This window comes from Empidonax traillii, unplaced genomic scaffold, assembly GCF_003031625.1.
Source record: "Empidonax traillii isolate 1590-97213 ecotype Southwest subspecies unplaced genomic scaffold, ASM303162v1 scaffold169:size887049, whole genome shotgun sequence".
Lineage (NCBI taxonomy): Eukaryota > Metazoa > Chordata > Aves > Passeriformes > Tyrannidae > Empidonax > Empidonax traillii.
In genome coordinates this window covers 66,603-83,976 of record NW_020955362.1, presented here as the reverse complement: position 1 = coordinate 83,976, position 17,374 = coordinate 66,603, and the positions used below count along the sequence as shown (strand labels likewise).

At 38.0% G+C, this 17,374-nt stretch overlaps 1 protein-coding gene across 2 annotated transcripts; it reads right to left on the bottom strand.

Moving 5' to 3' along the window:
• Window positions 1-5,494: 5,494 nt before the first annotated feature.
• SLC10A2 (solute carrier family 10 member 2) lies at window positions 5,495-15,254 on the bottom strand. Of its 2 annotated transcripts, none has more exons than XM_027885663.1 (6): window positions 14,752-15,254; window positions 11,580-11,698; window positions 10,343-10,431; window positions 8,017-8,192; window positions 7,285-7,442; window positions 5,495-6,303 (listed from the first exon to the last, which is right to left on the bottom strand). In XM_027885663.1, the coding sequence occupies exons 1-6, from the start codon at window positions 15,171-15,173 to the stop codon at window positions 6,179-6,181; spliced, it is 1,089 nt and encodes a 362-aa protein (XP_027741464.1). In that variant the 5' UTR covers window positions 15,174-15,254; the 3' UTR covers window positions 5,495-6,178. The 2 variants fall into 2 exon arrangements, with proteins under 2 accessions (XP_027741464.1, XP_027741465.1); XM_027885664.1 differs by having other exon boundaries at window positions 7,285-7,322.
• Between the last annotated feature and the right edge of the window lie 2,120 nt (window positions 15,255-17,374).

The window sequence follows — 17,374 nt, the reverse complement described above, 5'->3', positions numbered from 1 at the left end:
TATGTTGTAAACAGTCCAGCTGTTTTATGTTTTCTGACTATGGGAGGTTTTTATTTGCATATGAAATTGTTTCTGTGGAAGAATTCTGAAAAACAGAACAGAATGGGTGAAGTGGTACAGAATAAACAGGAAGTAATTGATGTAATGACTGTTCCCTCTGTAGACAGCTAGGTATGTCTTCATAAAATAATTTTCTCTGAATTTTCTCCTGTCTATGATCACATCACAATTGTTCATTTCAGTATAAACAGTTCTGTCCTTCCACTCATATGTCATTTCCCTTTCAATAGGCAAAATATTTGAAAGCAGCTTGTGTTTTTCCTTGGATTTAATGATTACTGAAAAGGACTGCACAAACAGACATAAGAACCTCAGAGCTCCAGTTAGCTTGGCAATGACACAAGCAGGTGCTTAAAGAAACTGGGTAAGAGATACGGGCAGTTTCCAGCAAACAACTATTAAAGGACTATCTGAGTTTTACCTTGAGTATCATATTAAATTGCTAGTTGATGTCCACAAATCATTTTCCCCACTTTTTTCTTAAGACCATTTTTTAGATATTGTGCATTAATTTTATAATTTTTTTAAACAAACATTGGATATCTTAAAACTGGAATATATGTTCTTTGAGGTAAACTGTATGTTTTGTTCTATTTCCTCACTAGGTGCACTTTTATGGAAAATTCTTCCATATCAGCTGTGGTTTATTTTATGAGTTCAGGGTATATTTTTAAAGAAAGAGCCTTACGTGGAAAGAATTTGTGTTCTACCTACAGCAGATTTACTACTGACATTAGAAACACATCACCAGCACAACCTGTAACCCTGACATTTTCATTAATCCCCTGCAGTTAATTCCACTTGTGGGGAATTAATTGTACCATCAAATTACTTAAACAGGGCCTTACCATCTCAATATGACCTCCTTGCTTCTATTTTGAATTCATATGGGGGAAAGTGTCTTTTAAAAACTGTAATGAAATCTCCCAAATGAGTAATACATAAAATCATTGCAGAAGAAGGAGACAGAAGGTCTGCAGTCATTATATAGTCACATAAAAGAATGTATCAGATTACCTTAATGATACCTGATCAGCAGACCTAATCAGTACATCTGAAGCAATTAAGTTATATCTATGAGATATGAAGTACTGTTAAATTTGTGTAAGATGCTAATATTTCTCATGGTCCAGAACAGTGGCAGCGAATGAGGAATTGCGCATGAGCTTTGTGTGCTCAAAGGAAAAACAATTAGATTCTGTTTGCCTTGTACAGAAATTTTTCCTTTTTATAATATTATTCTAGATATATAGAGACCAGAGAATAAACTACTTAAAGGAACTGATCAACTCCATCTTGCAGTCAGTAAGAGTTTTCTCCAGTGTTGAGTTTTCTTTTCACTTTCTTTGAAGTTTTAAAGTAGTTGCTGTGATTGCAAAGGATTTCTTAGTTGGTGGGTTATTGGAAAGGCAAAAGTCCAGTCATCATGGCTGAATCTACAAATAACTGAAGTCGAAAAGATGATGAACTTTATTTCAATTTAGTACTTCCAAAGTCTCACATTTTCTTAAATCAATCCTAATCTGAAGTAGGAGGCTGATTTATGATCTTTCAAGAGAAATTGGGAATTGATTGATTGATTTTATATTAAGTCCATTATAAGCAAATAGAGATATCACTAATACTTTTTTATATGCTCTTTGTTTGTATAGACATAGTTTGGAATGTCCTCAGGAAACTATTTATTTATTTATTTTTTACAATGTCTTTGTCTCCTTCCAGAATTCTTCCTGTCCTCGACCAGGTGTCTGAAGAGTGTAATGGCTTGCTCTCCAGACCAAAATCTGTCTTTTTCTGCTGACAGTACTGACTACATTTTTTCAGGGGAGCATGAAGGCTGATGCTAGAAACTTACTTGTCGATGGTAAAATTTAATGGATAATAAATGGAGAGGGTAATACCATTCCACAGTACATGTCTATTCATGAAAACACATTAGGACGCCTTCAGAACTTTCAGTTTTCCCTAGTCTCCAATTCCAGTTTGAAAACTGGGAGATATCTTGGCAAGTTACAGTTATTTTTACATTTGGCATTTTAAGTTAATTTAGTGATCAGCTTATCTGAGATGTTAATGCTTTTGGAGCACAATGAATATTCCTTAGAAGACAGAAGCAGAGATTTACTTCTATTGTCCTTCAGTTCTGGCTTGGAAAACCCAGTCAAGTTTGCTTAATTGCTGTTTAGTTGTGGGACCATTACACTATATTTACTTTAATTCTGGTTGTGAGCAAGCAATACAGTTAATCTGTGGAGAACAGATTCTTGTCAGATACCGAGAAGTGAAAGTCTGTTCCTTTGGAGTTAGGGAATACTGATTATTGTTTTATATTTGCATCAACTGTACAGCATATTAATTGATTGGGCTACCAAAAAATAAGTTCGTATCTGAGGCTGACAAAAATGATATTGACTGGCAGAGAATAACAGTAGGTTTTCAACATCATAACCTGATTAGTTTGAAACAAGAAACTCATTTAATGTAAATTGCAAATCAATTTGCTTGTTAATTCTATTCCAATTGCACTTTCTTCCAACTAACATAGCACACTATATGGCAGAAACACTTCTTCCACCTGTCTTTAGGTCAGATGAGAAATTAATTCTATTACAAATTATATAATAGAAGATTAGAATAATCATACTATCTTTTATTTTGCATACTTTTCATTTTCTCAACTCTAAAGCCTATCTTCCTGGTTAAAGGAAACAAATTGGGTGCTCAGCCAATTTATGCAGAAAAGAAATGAAGACAAAAAGATGAATTTAATTTCAACTAGATTTTTACTGTCTAAGACTAAAAATTTATATATTTCACTTAATACAGGCCTTGTGAATTTACTTCATAGAGATAGGCAATTCTAAGACAGTAGACATGATTAACTCTGTGGGGGTCTGTCTCCTTCTCTTTGCTGACTAGAGAATACATTTTATATCCAGATTTATGGCTAGAGATCAGTTTGGCAAGTGTGATTGTTGTATCTTTGTAGGCCTTATGCTACAGACTTTGGCATGAGTTAGGCTTTAATTCAGCTGTCATTTCAACTTTTAGGGGGTGTCTGTCCTTAGGCATATTACAGCTCATTTTGACTGCAACAGCTTGAGAACCAGCATTGCAAAGGCATCTGTATTACTTATTAGTTTGAAGTGATAAACTCAAGATTACTAGTACGTGTAAGAGTTAATTAGAGCAGGCATTTTTTAGCCTGAATATCACTGCACCGTACTTTTAAATTTTACAATCTGCAATGTCCCATCCATAGGTTGTTTCCATGGATAGAAGATTGTTTAATGAGCAGTGGTAACTAAGTGATACTGCCTGTCTTTGAAAGGATTTTCATGCTAGAGAATGTGAGGAGATGACCCTGAGCAGGTTAAACAAGGCCAAGGTTTTCCTTTTGACAACGTCAGGATAACTGCAACTGCAAGGCTGGAGACCATCAGACTTCTTCAGCTGAGAAGCACATATATCAGCATTTATAGGACTGAGAGCCAAAGACACATATCTTTCTGGAGATGTCTGAGGAGAGAACACAACTTCCCTAATGGTCCCTTACATTGCTGTGAGATATTCCACCACAGCTTCACAAGTGATGGTCTGATACTGACACTACAGCTGGAGACTTAGAAGTTGTCACATCAGTATAAGTCTGCCTCTCACAATGTTAACAAGCCCTGAGATTTTGTTTTAGGTTTGATGTGCTCTAAGGCATATGCTGGGCAAGACCTTTGAGCTGGCTTTGCTTCATGTAAAGCTTAGGACATACGATCCTTGATAGATATAATTGTAATGGCTGCACAAACTGCAGACTCCATTCTTCATCTGAGGCCCTGAATGCACATATACACTAGAAAATGTGTATCAAGTATGACATGAGACATCTTATGTTCATTTAAGCTTCATCATGTTGTCCAAAGAGATGGTAGACGCCTCATCCCTGGAAACATTCAAGGCCATGTTGGATGAGGCTCTGAGCAACCTGATCTAGTTGAAGATGTTCCTGCTTATTGCACAGAGTCTGGACTAGAAGATCTTTCAAGGTTCCTTCCAAGCCAAACTGTTCTATGATTCTATGATTATTAAACATATCCATTTCACACATAACCTGAGCTGTTTTTGTTACATCTCAAAGCTATAAACCCTGCCTTCGTGTTAGGTTTTGGTCTCAATTCTTTCCACCTTAAATTAATCCAGCGGGCAAAATTATAAATAGTTTCTGAGTTTATTCAGTTCAATGTTTATACAGTTGCATTAAATACACACACATGCATAGTATAAGCAAGACAAACCATTATTCTTCGATACATTTCAAAATCTGCTTAAAATATTCACAGAAACATTGAAGTTCAGCATGGGGGAATAATAGCAGCTTGGTGTGTAAGAAAGACATGATCCTAACTAACTTCTGCTGCCCATTTTTTGCTGAATGCAGGACCAAGACAATAGGCTTTTTAGTACAGATGTCACAAATAGCAGCTTATCCTTTTCTTGATGAATATGCTGTTTCACGTTTATGATTCCTCCATAACAGTCTTCACCATGTTGTTCTGTTTAATCTCTTTTCTATAAAGCATAGCATGCCTCGTTATGTGCTAAACACTAAGTGTTGAACTCCTCCTTGGAGGTTATGACCATTTGGAACTCCCTCTCAAAAGTAAAGCAGCTTCAGACCTCCCAGAATTCAGAACACTTCAAGACCCTTTCCCCCGCAAGACGCTGGATAGCAATAATTTATTCTTTTTTTAATATTGGGCATGTTTCTGCAACAGTGGAAAACTACACAACGGGAACTTAAACTCCACAGTTTCAGTTTTATTTGTAAAAAACCTGCCAAATTAACTCACAACAGCTTGGAAGGTCCTCTTGAATACAAAAGAAAGGTGGATACTTTCTGTGTGTTGATAGTTGGCTCATTTTTGAATTTTTTGGTCAGTCAAACTTTCACTCTTTCGTATGAAGTTCTCTGGATGTTTTCCTTACATAGGAGCTACAGAACTAACATTACTGAATGTATCCATAAAACATTACAGCTGCAATTTACTGCACCGTTTCTCTAGAATTATACTCATTTTCTCCACACACTTAGGACAACTTTCTATAGGTACTCTTGAAATTTCATGGACAAATAATATATTTTTACAACCAATTATTTCTATTGGTGGCTCATATAAATAAAATCTGAAAGTTTTCAACTACATCAGTCTCTACATGTCCCAGACATCTGGTAAGTTCAATTTTATGGAGTTCATAAAATAACAAAAATATATAGCTCTTTACAAGCACTGTTGTCTCATGTCAAGATTGGTGAAAGCAGTCCTGGATGAACCAGGGACAATTTTACTTGATTTTCAAATGCCTTCCTTTTAGTGCAAAAGCTGACAATTTCTTACACTTCCAGAATCTCTGCTTGCCCTTTTGTATGCAGCTGTCACACCGCTGTCTCTCTTTTCATGTTTCTAGCACTGAAAAGACCCAGACTGAAGATGTAAAGCTGTTACTTTCTATTACTTTGGAAAAAAATAATAGAGCCATAAGGTACCTTGTACTTATTAAAATTATAACTTTAGAATAAATTATTGTTCAAGCAATTAATACGGTGCAATGACTTTATTCTGCCCACACTGACCTAAATGAAACTTTTGTTTCATTATTGGCTTGTTCCAATTTCATGGTTGATTCATATTCAGCCTTATCAGATCTTCCACATCAACTCCCGTTGCTGCTCAGGCACTTTCACAGGATTTCTCTTTCTTTAGTGTGAGGGCTGAGACCAGCAGAGGGATTTGCAGGACTATGGGCTAGAGCTGATATTGCATACATCTGCTTGTTTTTTAGCAATAGCTCACCTTTATTCTGCCTTTCTTTAAATAAGCCAGAATAAAACATTACATATTTTTGAGACTTAGCTTCAAAACCAGATTCTACAATTGTGGCTGGAACCATGCTCAAAATCAAAGTAGTAATCTTTCTTAAGTTAATAATTTTGAAGTCTTACTGTAAAATATCAGCAGAACTTCTTTTGTTAAATATTTCTGTAAACGAACAGCATGTGAAAAAAAAGTTTTAAGTAAACCACATATTTTTTATCTTTCCAGCTGGTGGGAGCAGAGGTAAGTGTCTATTTGGTCTCATTTGATACAAATCCACCATTGATTTTAGCATTTGATGTGGAATCCTCTTTTTGCTCTGTTTTCTCGACGTCTGTCTTTGTTTTGACACGGTGTCTTCTGTAAAGACGGTACCCTGGGAATCAATATATGTTGAGTATTAAATATAGAAATTATAAAAATTGCCTTAAAAAGGTACTGTAGTAACATATAGCCATGCAACATTTTATTTCCTTATACTGTTAAAACATTCCAACCCATCCAAACAGTTTCTTTAAAGTTATGTTTAATTATTTTGTGTCACTCATCCCTGGAAAACTATATTTAGAGATTTTAATGGTTTAAACTCTGCATTTGGTGTTTGATTGCTTTGTGCTTCCGTAGTGTGCAGTGACTTTTAAAAGTACTGCCAGTCTCCCTTGGGAAACCTTTGAGTTCTTGGCTGGGCCTGAGGGACTGAGTGAGTCTTGCTTGGCAGAGCTGGGACAAAGTGTTTCATCTGTCCTCACCCCAGTTCATGACAGAGAGAATGGCTGGTTTGGGAGTGGGAACTTGATAGTCACAGTTGGTTTTATGTGTGAGTAACAGGAACAAGGTTCCAACCCTTGTTAGGTTAGTTGTACGAGCAGCAGCGAAACTGAGGTGTATGTGGGAGGAAAAAGGGACTTCACGTCTGTTTGAAGGTATTTTCTCACATTATTGATGAAGCTGATGCCTGTTCTCTCAAGAGCTGGTAGGAGGGGGCATTTGCTCATGGTTGTGGGGATGGCCGTGCTGGGCAGTTGTATGCCCAAAGAGCCTGGATCAGTGGAATAAGATGCATTTGGCCTTCCTCAGCCAAGTGTAATAACAATCTCATGCTCAGTGTTCTCATATGCCCAGTTGTAGGTGTTGGATAACCCCTTCCTTGTGCTAAAAAAGGGTCTTTCAAATCTTGAACTGAGCCTGTTATCTTTCTGGTTAAGTACAGGGCACAGTAATCATTTGGATCATAATTTGTTGAAGTATTTTGCATTTGATTATTTTTATCCCCTTTTGTTTTCTCCATATGCATGAAAAATTAAACCAATAATAAAAATAATTATAATTATAGTGCTATAATAAAATATAACTATACCTCCTAAAATTAGCAGCGCAAACAACAGCTGGAAGATGCTGTAGATGAGTGGGAAAGTAAACATCAGTTCAAGTTGTTCAGGGCTGAATGAGAGCTGTACTATAGTTGAACATAGCTGAGTATTTTGCATGCCTGTTTCCAGAGACACTGTGCGACATCTAAAAAAAAAAAATACAGAGACAGTTGTGAAATAGCAGCCTGTGGGTCCTTATGCTTTTTAGTAATCTGTGTAAGCAAGAAACATCCAGTAATGGATAACTAAGAAAATTGCATCTTTTAGCTCACACAGTCAACAAAACAATCATATTGCTGTTACCACCAGATCACACATTTCAGCAGTTGTAAAGGACTGTGATCCTCCTTCAATCCACATACAGAGCACTCACTGTCTCCATTTCTTTTAATGATGTTCTAAATTGTAGACTGCTGTATCTTCATGAGAAGTTTTACTGCAGTCCCAACCCACTTACAAGTCAAATGTTTCACTTGTTTGCAGTGTAACACAAGGGGAAGTCATATGAAGGACTGGAGGATATGTTATAATCAGAATCTGTATTCAACATGCACAAGAAAAGTTTTATCTGCACATACTATCCCAGAAACAAGGTTGGAGAATGAGTGACTGTTACAATAATGCTTAAGGAACATCCCTAGCATTGATTAATCATTAAATAAAAGCTTTTTACACAGCTGAAAGAAGCCTGCAGGTCTTTGTCATGGAGAATTCCATACCTGTGCCAAGACAGACCAGCTATGCGAGCCAAGAAGAATCCTAAGGAATAGCCAGCTGCTGGAAATATGGTGCCAATGATCCATAATTTGGGTGAGATAATCCAGGAGCCTTTGTAGAGTATTCCCCCAACCACAGCAATGAGCACGATGAGGATTGCTCCCACAATGGAACCGACCTGCGAAGGGAAAGAGGAAAGACTGTATGAATAAGATACCCTAGTGAAATTTAATGGCAACAAACATGGTGTCAAACATGCCTGTGAGTGTCCCTGAGTTGCTGAAACATCTTACTAAACACAAACCCCAGTGTTTACAGCAATGCAATTCACAACAGGAGGAGAGATTAGATAGCTGCCATTTTTCCCAAACAGGAGACCTAAGATGTCCTTCAGGGTGTGACTACAGATATAGATCAAGGCACAGTTAGAATACTTATTTATAGCAGATACCTGTAAAGCTAGTTTTTTTAAGCTTTGGCTATAATTGTACTTAGAACTGATATTAAAAATAATTTCACAGGTGTGATGTAAATGAGGAATGGTGCACACATTAGAAAAATTTCTCCAGATTTCTTGGGAAGCTGACAGCCTAATAGGTAGAACAATATATTTTCCTCCCCACCCTTGGCCAGTCACACTGTGAGGCTTATTGCAGTGTGTGGTAACTAGACACTAGATTGTTAGTTAGTGATAGGAAATTATTTGCCAAGCACAGGAGTAAATCTTTAATGTGGCTGAAAATTCATGCTTGAAAACTGTTTGTGAGGTTGTATAGCACTTCTACATAGACCTAATCACTGAAGTTGATCTTATTTCCCATTTCTTAGTGTACTGATATCTTTACTGCTGCTTGCCAAAAAACAGTCATAACTCATTCTCTTCTCAATACCCAAGTGAAATATCTGCCATTATGGCATATGTTGCCAGGGATTCCAGTGCCAGACTTCTCAGTCTAAGTTTAGGAGAATCTATTTCTCAGCTAAAACATGCTTTCCCACTGTACTGGCTTCATCAGTCTTTGGCTGAAGCCTTTTTAAGAACACTGAGTGAATAAGTGCTTTTGTTTGGCTGAGCTATTAACAACATGCACCTAGGAAGAAGAAACATGATCTGTCCATGACAAGCTCCTCTATTTCACCTGGAGCATTGTCTTTGTGCTCTTATCTAAATTTCTCACTATATGGGCCTTAATATGACAGCTATGGTTCAATCTTCCCTTGGTGCTTCATCGTCCTACATAAAGCAAACTGTCAATGGACCATTCTATGGGTTGCTCACCCACTCAGTAAGTAAAAGGATGAAATGGTGCTTTGCTGAGAGGTCAAGTAAAGTTTCTTTTCACTTGAGTGCAAGTCCATGTTTTTCCCTTAACTGATTAAACAGAAATAGTACAGTTTTGAAATCAGCTCTCAATAGTACCCAAGTTCATAACAAGTGCATTTAAAAATACAACATGATAAGCCAGCAGTTTAAGAAAGGGAAATTACTAAAAAAGGAATTATTTGTGTTCTATGCTGCCGGAACTAGAAATAGAATAGAAAAGAAATGCAACAAAAGATAAGTAGAATAACAAGTGGACAGACTAGTTTTCTTTAAAAAAATTTAGATAATATATCTGTTAACTAAGAAGGGTTAAAAAAAGAGGCCAAGGGACCTCAGCACAACTGACAATTTATTTAAACCTAAAACCAAAGTTCAGAATGATTAATTCATTATTGCCTTAAATACAACTAAATTATTATTATTATTTTGATGAGAAGAGTTTTTATCAAACCCTCTATGTTTTTTGATGCATCTGACACCATCTTGCAAAGATAGCTGTATTTTGGGAATAAATTTTTTGGGATTTTTTTTAAGAGTTGGAATATTCTCAATTTTTTTTTTTTTTAATAAATATCAACTTCCCACTCAAAACTGAAACACAAAAAAATCAACATGCTGGTTTAAAAGAAGAAAGTTTTTTTGATCCAGAATGATTTTATTTTTTATTGTTTTGCAGAGAAAAACTCCTTCCCGTTGACCTGAATGATTTTCCTTTCAATTTCAGTTTACATTATATACTGAACTCAATTGCTAACATAGCCAAAGACAAAAGTAGGCTCTTTTGATAATGATCGTTTCTAATAATGTATGCAACTCATGCATATTTGTGCAGGGGGAAAGCAATATATTTTCACAATGTCTCGCTTGTTTTCTGCTGAAAACTTCCTGGCTCTTATGAAGTCAGATACTAATACTATGAATAGCAAAGTACTGCTTCAGTGGTGCCACTGATTCCATAATTTGTCCATAATTGCTTATGCTTTGGCCTTATATATGTCTCTTACCTTAAGTATGATTTTCGCTTTACTGGGCCATTTGTGGTTAACAAACATTCCAAATGAAACCGGAATTACAAGAGCTACCAGAGAAATTCCTGTAAAAAAGAAAAGAGTACTTAAGCCAGTGTATGGTGCAGAAGCTCATGACAGGACAGATACCATGCAGTGTGGCTGGGGTTATGGAGCAAGCAAACCTTCAGAGGACGTTTCTGGTATGCAGACCCCAGACCACGCATGTACACTCCACCTGCACCTGCCCATTTGCTTTTCTATAGAGTCTGTTATCTTTGGCAGCCTGTTGAAGTAATTGCCATTCTGCTGAGCTACATGCTTATTCACCTGCATCAGAAAGGCAAACAGAAATTTGAGTGTGCTAATCATCACTATCCTGTGATGTGAGTAGCTATATTAACTGTTCATTTTGTCTGCAGGTGTTCTGCTACTGTACCCTATCAACAACCGGTTTAGAGCTTCTTTTGTTTTGGCCTTCCCCCTCCAGTATTTATTTTGAAAGCACAAGCAAAGTATGAGATTTTTTTTTTTCCCCAGGGACAATGGGAAATGAAATTGAAGAATATGAAAGTGATTCTGCTAGCTTTTAAGATTAGCACAACATGGAACTGCACTTGATAAGCACTAGGGCCACAGCTTTGCAAATCACTGGAGCATGTATTTCTAAATACCTTAACTATTTTCTCTTTGTAGCTGGATGAGATTTTTGACAGAGAGTCAAATGAAGCCACTCCTGGCAGTGTAGATTGCAGCTTTTCAAAGGGACCCAGCAGTTTTAATCACTTGCTTAATTATCCATGTGTGCTTAAGTATTTTGCCAGATTATGGCCTCAGCATTTAGCACTTTGCAAGATTGTGTCTTAAAGCTGTTACAAACACTTTCATCCAGGAGAAGCAGCCATTCCTATACAAATGATTCTATATTCTTATCCCAATAAGTCTTTGAGACACAAGTCTCAAAGTCATTTGGAAAGAAAAACATGCACAATCTTGTGATAAATATCTGTACAATATTTATGATGATTTTAAGTCTTTCTTCTGCAGAGCTGTGGATGACGGGAAGGGATTTCTGGTACCTAATTCCCATGAAGGTTAGTAGAAAGGAGGAAGATGAATATTTTTAAAAATCTGATGTAATATCTTCCTGACTCTGCAGGATAATGGTATAGAGGTAGTTGTCATTGGAGGGAGGATAGACAGTCGGAAGGGCATCTGGTTCACTTGGACTCACCAATGCTGTCATAGGGGAGTACAATTGCATCAGAATCAGTCCACATCTTGGTGTAAATAAAGAGGCAAAGGGGCATCATTCCCATTGCAAGCAGTGTGGAACAAGTTGTCATGCTGATGCTGCAAAGGAATTGGTTACAGTGACAGTTCATTTCATGCTAGCCCGTAGTCTTTCTCATTTTCTTATTACCACCTCACACCTTCTGAAAGGTTGGGCAAGGATTGCTGCTGGCTACAGTCAATTTATCCTGTATATCAGGTTAAAAAAAAGACAAATGAAAAGAATGACTTCTGCCGAAAAGAAAGGAACATGGAATATCAAGGTGTTTTGCAGCCACAGAACCACAACTTTGGTGCAAATGAGTCAGTCAGACAGGTAGTCAGTGGGAAAGTCTGTTGGCAAGTTTGTCTGCATGCTGCCTGTCTGGTTGCTTTCTGAGAGGATGGCAAGCTGGACAGGGGCAGAGATGGGCATCATATGGAACTTTCCATTACACCAGCAGTTCTAGAACATTTAAATTTCACTCTGAATTCAATAGCATAAAAAAATATTTCATTGTCTTGGATATTTGAAGTAATAAAATTCCCTTTCTTGCTTGTTTTGTTCTAGGCCAAAGATTAGGTGCTGAGAATTGTTCAGTGAAACTTAGCATAAGTATTGTTTCTTTATGCAAAGATATTTCTGTTTTCTGATACACCTTGTATAAAAAGATGCATTCTGCTACTGCATGAAGAAAGAGGAAAAGGCAAGATGTCCAAAGTAAGGAGGAAATTCTCACAATCCAAGTAGAATGGATAAAAATTATGCCTACAAATCACACTTTTCTGGCATAAAAATACTGAGAGAGGGTTCTAGTTAAGAGCCTTTGGAAGCTTCCTTCTGACCCTCATTTCTGGTTCTCTTTTGTGCTGCTTGTCCTCAGAAAAAGGACGACTGACCTTGACCCACAACTGGGCAGATCCAGAGAAATCTAGAACAATTGATACAGAAATGACAGAAATATTTGTATTAATTTTGTTTTCTGTCTCTCTCTCTTCTTTAGAGTCATTGAAAAGGATTTTGCAGAAGCCTCTGGCAAGAGAGTTCTTTCAGAAGTCTCCTACAGAGAAAAAGAGTCACGGGCTACAGTTCAGGTCTGATAAAGCCCCAAACGGACAAAAAAAATCTTATTTTTCCTACGTCTCTATTTCCTACATCTTTATACTGTCCCTGAATGTACATCCTTCTCCAAAGTCTGGACATCCTCCAACCCCAGTCTATGTGCTCACAGAAGCAGTTGTTGTGAATTATCAAAAGATGTTTCTATGGGAAGCATTAGAGGATATCAGCTGGGTCTGACTTATGAAGAAAGGTATGAAACATCATACTTCACCTCAGTGTAATTGTAATACTAAATATAAAACTAATTCCTGCTCTAACGTCAGGTCTATATGCACAGTGATGTTTTGAAGCAGGACTGTAGACAATGGTCACGGAATTTAATGTGTAAATAAAATATTACCAGTTAAAACCAAAACCCTGTCTGATATGATGGGCAGGCTTTCTGTAATACTGTGGTGGTTCCAGAAAACAGCCACACTCCTTCTAGTGCTATTCTATAGAGAAAAGAAGATGTTTGTGTTGACAATCTGCTGTACCTCTAATACCCTCTGGTCCTGAAACTCTGTCACCGAAGGTACTGACCAAAAGTCTTTGACTTCTTAAGATAAAGGTCTTTACCTGAAGAATAACATTTTAAAGGCATTTTTAATTTACTTCTGCCAGCATCTGGGATAGAAACCCTACTCATATTTATAGCATTATCTATTCAGATTTTTACCACAGATTTCAGTGGTGCAACTCTGAACAATACTGAGCTGAGAAAGCGTAGTTTAGCTCAGTGCGTTCGGCTGAGGAGAGATTAGAACAGAATTTCAGACTTGTACTGGATATCTTTCCATCTGTGGTTTATTAGACCTGTATTAATTGAAATTGAGTGTCGTACAGATTCTTAATATCATAGGTCTTTCCTCTACAGTAAGGAAGTCGATGATTAGCAGAGCTGACCTCATACATAATTTGAAATCTGGTATTACATTAACATCTGTATGTGACAGAAAAGTTCACTATTTTCAAAGGATGGAAAAAATGTCGTATTAAAACTACAAATATTAACATTCTTAGCCTATTTGCTCTAGCTCCACATCTTTCTTACTTCTATTAGTTTTTCCATTTCTAGTTCAGACTGGCATATGATAAATTGGATGAAGGCTCCAATTTATGTTACTCTGTGAGAAAGAGAGAAATTATTGTGTTTATTTTAGAGAAAAGTAATCAGGATATAAAAATAAAAAGATGGCTCATTTTTAAAGGCTCTTAGAGTTAATGAATCCCCCATGGAATTTGCATCAAGAGTAGGGCTTCATTCTCCTGTGTGTTTGGTGTCCTAGACCAGGTTAGGTGCCTTACATATCTACTTCTGAGTTCAGAGCATGCTGTCATTGAGATCACCACACTTTGCCACAAAGGAGTTTTTTCACTGCCCCCAGTATGCAGGATTGCCAAAAGTAGTGGCTTCTAGCCTGTAAAATATTCCCTCAGTTTGAAGACTTTATATAAGTTCAAGGAGCAGATACAATTATCTCAAGTTATATTCATTTGTATTATTTCCCAAAGAGAAAATCAATGCCTGCCTTTTCATTGTAGAGAACACAAAAGGAGGAAAAATATTTGTCCACAGGGGCTCTTTTTCTGAGAACAATTGCATAGACACTATTTTGTACAGAGCATTCTTATCCTAAATCCTATGTTATTCTTTATTTGATTTTTTTTTTTTTAACTTGGGAGAAAAATAAGTAGTTCCTACTTGGGCAAAGGTTTCATAATCTTTAGTCTCTTAGCTGTCTTCATAAATGCTATTTGCTGCAGGATTTGAAGTTTTACTATAAAGACATTTTCTAATGTACACAATTCTGTTGTGATATGTTCTACATGAATTCCCAATGAACAAATATTCCCAAGGATATTTGTTGTTTCTGCTATTACGGTAACTAAGCATCTTTACAAGAAGAATCTTCACAATGCATATGCCAGGAGGTTAAGAAAAAATTCAGACAGGTGAGACAGACCTTTGCAATACAGACTTTACAATGTAAGGCACTGTATGAAGTACTTAAAGAATGGCTGCTCTTACCTTAGGTCCATGTCTCCATCCACCCAGTAGGCGATGACATTGGAGGCTGTGCCTCCTGGACAGCATCCCATGATCAGCACCACGACAGCTTGAATAGGAAGGATGTTAAAGGCCAAAGACAGCAAGAAGGCTGTGAGAGGCATAATTCCAAACTGGCAAAGGAAACCCACAAAAATACCCCAGGGTCTTTTTATGTGGCCCAAGAAATTCTTAAGATCCACATTGCAGCCCATGGAGAACATCACCAAAGCCAGCATAATTGTTAGAACAGTACTTAAAACTACGCTCAAAGTTTCATTAAAATTATCTTCTGGTAATACACAAGACGTGCCATCACAAATAGTAGCATTTTCTGGACAAGCTGTGGAGTTTTCTGCCAAAGAGCTACCACTAAATTGCTGGGAAAGAAGGTATGCCTGCATTTTGAAATACAGAACTGCTCAGTACATTGACAGTAAACTTTCAAGACTGTGTAAATGGTTGTTTGTCAGAGAGTCCTTTTAAAAGATCAAGGAAGCAATAAAGTGCAATAAATGCTTGAACACTCTTGCTGTTCTTGAAGGGTTTGGCACAGTGCTGATTCATGTAGTTATAAAAGTTGCACTTGCTTGGTATGGTGACAATTAATCATTTATTCATATGATAATGAGGAATCCCACATCAAGAGAATAGCTGTGTTAATATTTAAGGGTGTAAAGGAGGCTTGTGGTGTTGCTGAACCCATGAAATGAGAATCACAGGAGGAAGAGAAAGTTTAAACTTCATTCTTTGAATTTCTAGCATGCCTTTGGGAGAGCTGTTCATGCATGCAATGTCCCTGACATTACAGGGGTCTGTTGGGTGAGTGACCGAGACATAAGAAACCACGGGTAGAAGCCTTGAGATACGATCTGAAGCTGCAACTCTTGCTAATGGACGTAAAATTCACCATGACGCACAGGCTCGTTTGAATGAGGTGGAAACTTCATTTCTGGTGGCATGAAGATTTACGGTCCTCCTGGCACCTGTTGCCAGATGCAGCTGGCGCAGCCATACTTTGCTCCAGCTTGGAATGGAAGTGGTGAACAGCGAGAGGAGGAGTGTAGGGTGGCAACAGCAGAGGAGGAAGGAGACATATTCTCTGAGCCAAGCACGAGGAGTGGAGAGCAGGGCAGTGGGGCTGGCATGTTATTGTGGAGCTGTGGTATTCAGCCAAAGTCAAACACGTCCCCTGCAATGCCACGACAGGTTTGGTATCCGCGGCTGAGGTGTGTGAATGGACACAGGCAGGCAGCTGGAACAGCCACAAAACCACGACTGAAATGCAAAGAGTGAATTTATTTTGTTACCTCTTTAACTGGAGGATCCCGCAGCAACACCTGGACACACAAGAGGGAATGCAGCACCTCTAGGTTCAGCCCATCCTGGTGGGCTGTGGGCCTGCTGTTTGCACCCATTTATCAAGGGCCTACGCATGTGTAGTTTACCACCACGCTGTGATCTCCCTTGTGCTTTTTATGATCTCTGAGCTTTGATCTCTCTCCCAAAACAAGGAGTTCAAGTATGTCTGTGAGAGTGCCTCCAAGTTTCTGTAAAATCCTATGTTATCTCTACACAGAGATTCTACTTCACAAAACTGACCCAGGATAAACAGCAGGAGGTATAATACATGGGGTTTCCTGCACTGATGTTTTTCAGACCTCGACATTCCTGCTGCATGGTCACTTGAACAAATCTACCATCCTCCTCACCATTCTTCCACTTTTAACCCTTCCCTCCCTAAAGGGGGTGACGGTGCAGACCCCCTTTTGTGCCCAGTGTGGTGAGACAGGTTTCTTGTGCCCCAAGGCTCAGAAGGGATGAGAGGCTGAGGTAGGGCAGCTTCCTCGGGATCCCTTTCAGGTCTTACAGCTCTGGGATGGGCACTGGACATGCAGTAGGGCATGGCTAATAACCCTTTTACTATGTGGGACCAGAAGAAATTTGTGGCATCACTGGTGTATTTGCTTACTGCAGTGTGTCCCAATTCTCTCCGTCCTGTCTTGATTCATATTTTTCTCTCCTGTGTGCTTTCCTGTGGAAAAAAAATCAAGTATCAGTCTCAAGTTTTCAAAAGCTGTCAAAGGTTTACCCCTCAGGCTTACTTCAAAATTTGGAATGTTTTCAAGGGAAGAATTTTGATGATTCTTTAGCTGTGCACAAGCTTAGTGGCAGAAGTATCTTAAAGTGTAGATCTTAGACTAAAATCAAGTCTGAAACATAAAGTGCAATTGAAGCCCCCCAATCATCCTTATTTTTAAAATTTAATTTATTTAATAAAGAATTTTTTTTTTTACCAGGGTGACATGCTAAGCCATAAATATCTTTAGCAAGCAACACTCTCAAGGGAAGCCTCACCAATTTTTGCCTAACCTCAGTGTGCAAAATGATAGGTGTCGCTATTTTTTTTTCACTTTAAATTGTGAACTGTTGAGGGGGAGCTGACTGCATCAGAAAGGATTTCCCAGCATGCTCAGATGGCACCTGTTTCTTTACAAAGGGGTCAGCTAAAAGGCTGTATTTCCTAAGTCACTGTTGGGTGCCTGTTGGGATAATGTCAGAGTAGCTTTATCCTCCCAGGCAGCTGGCAACTCCTACCCTATGA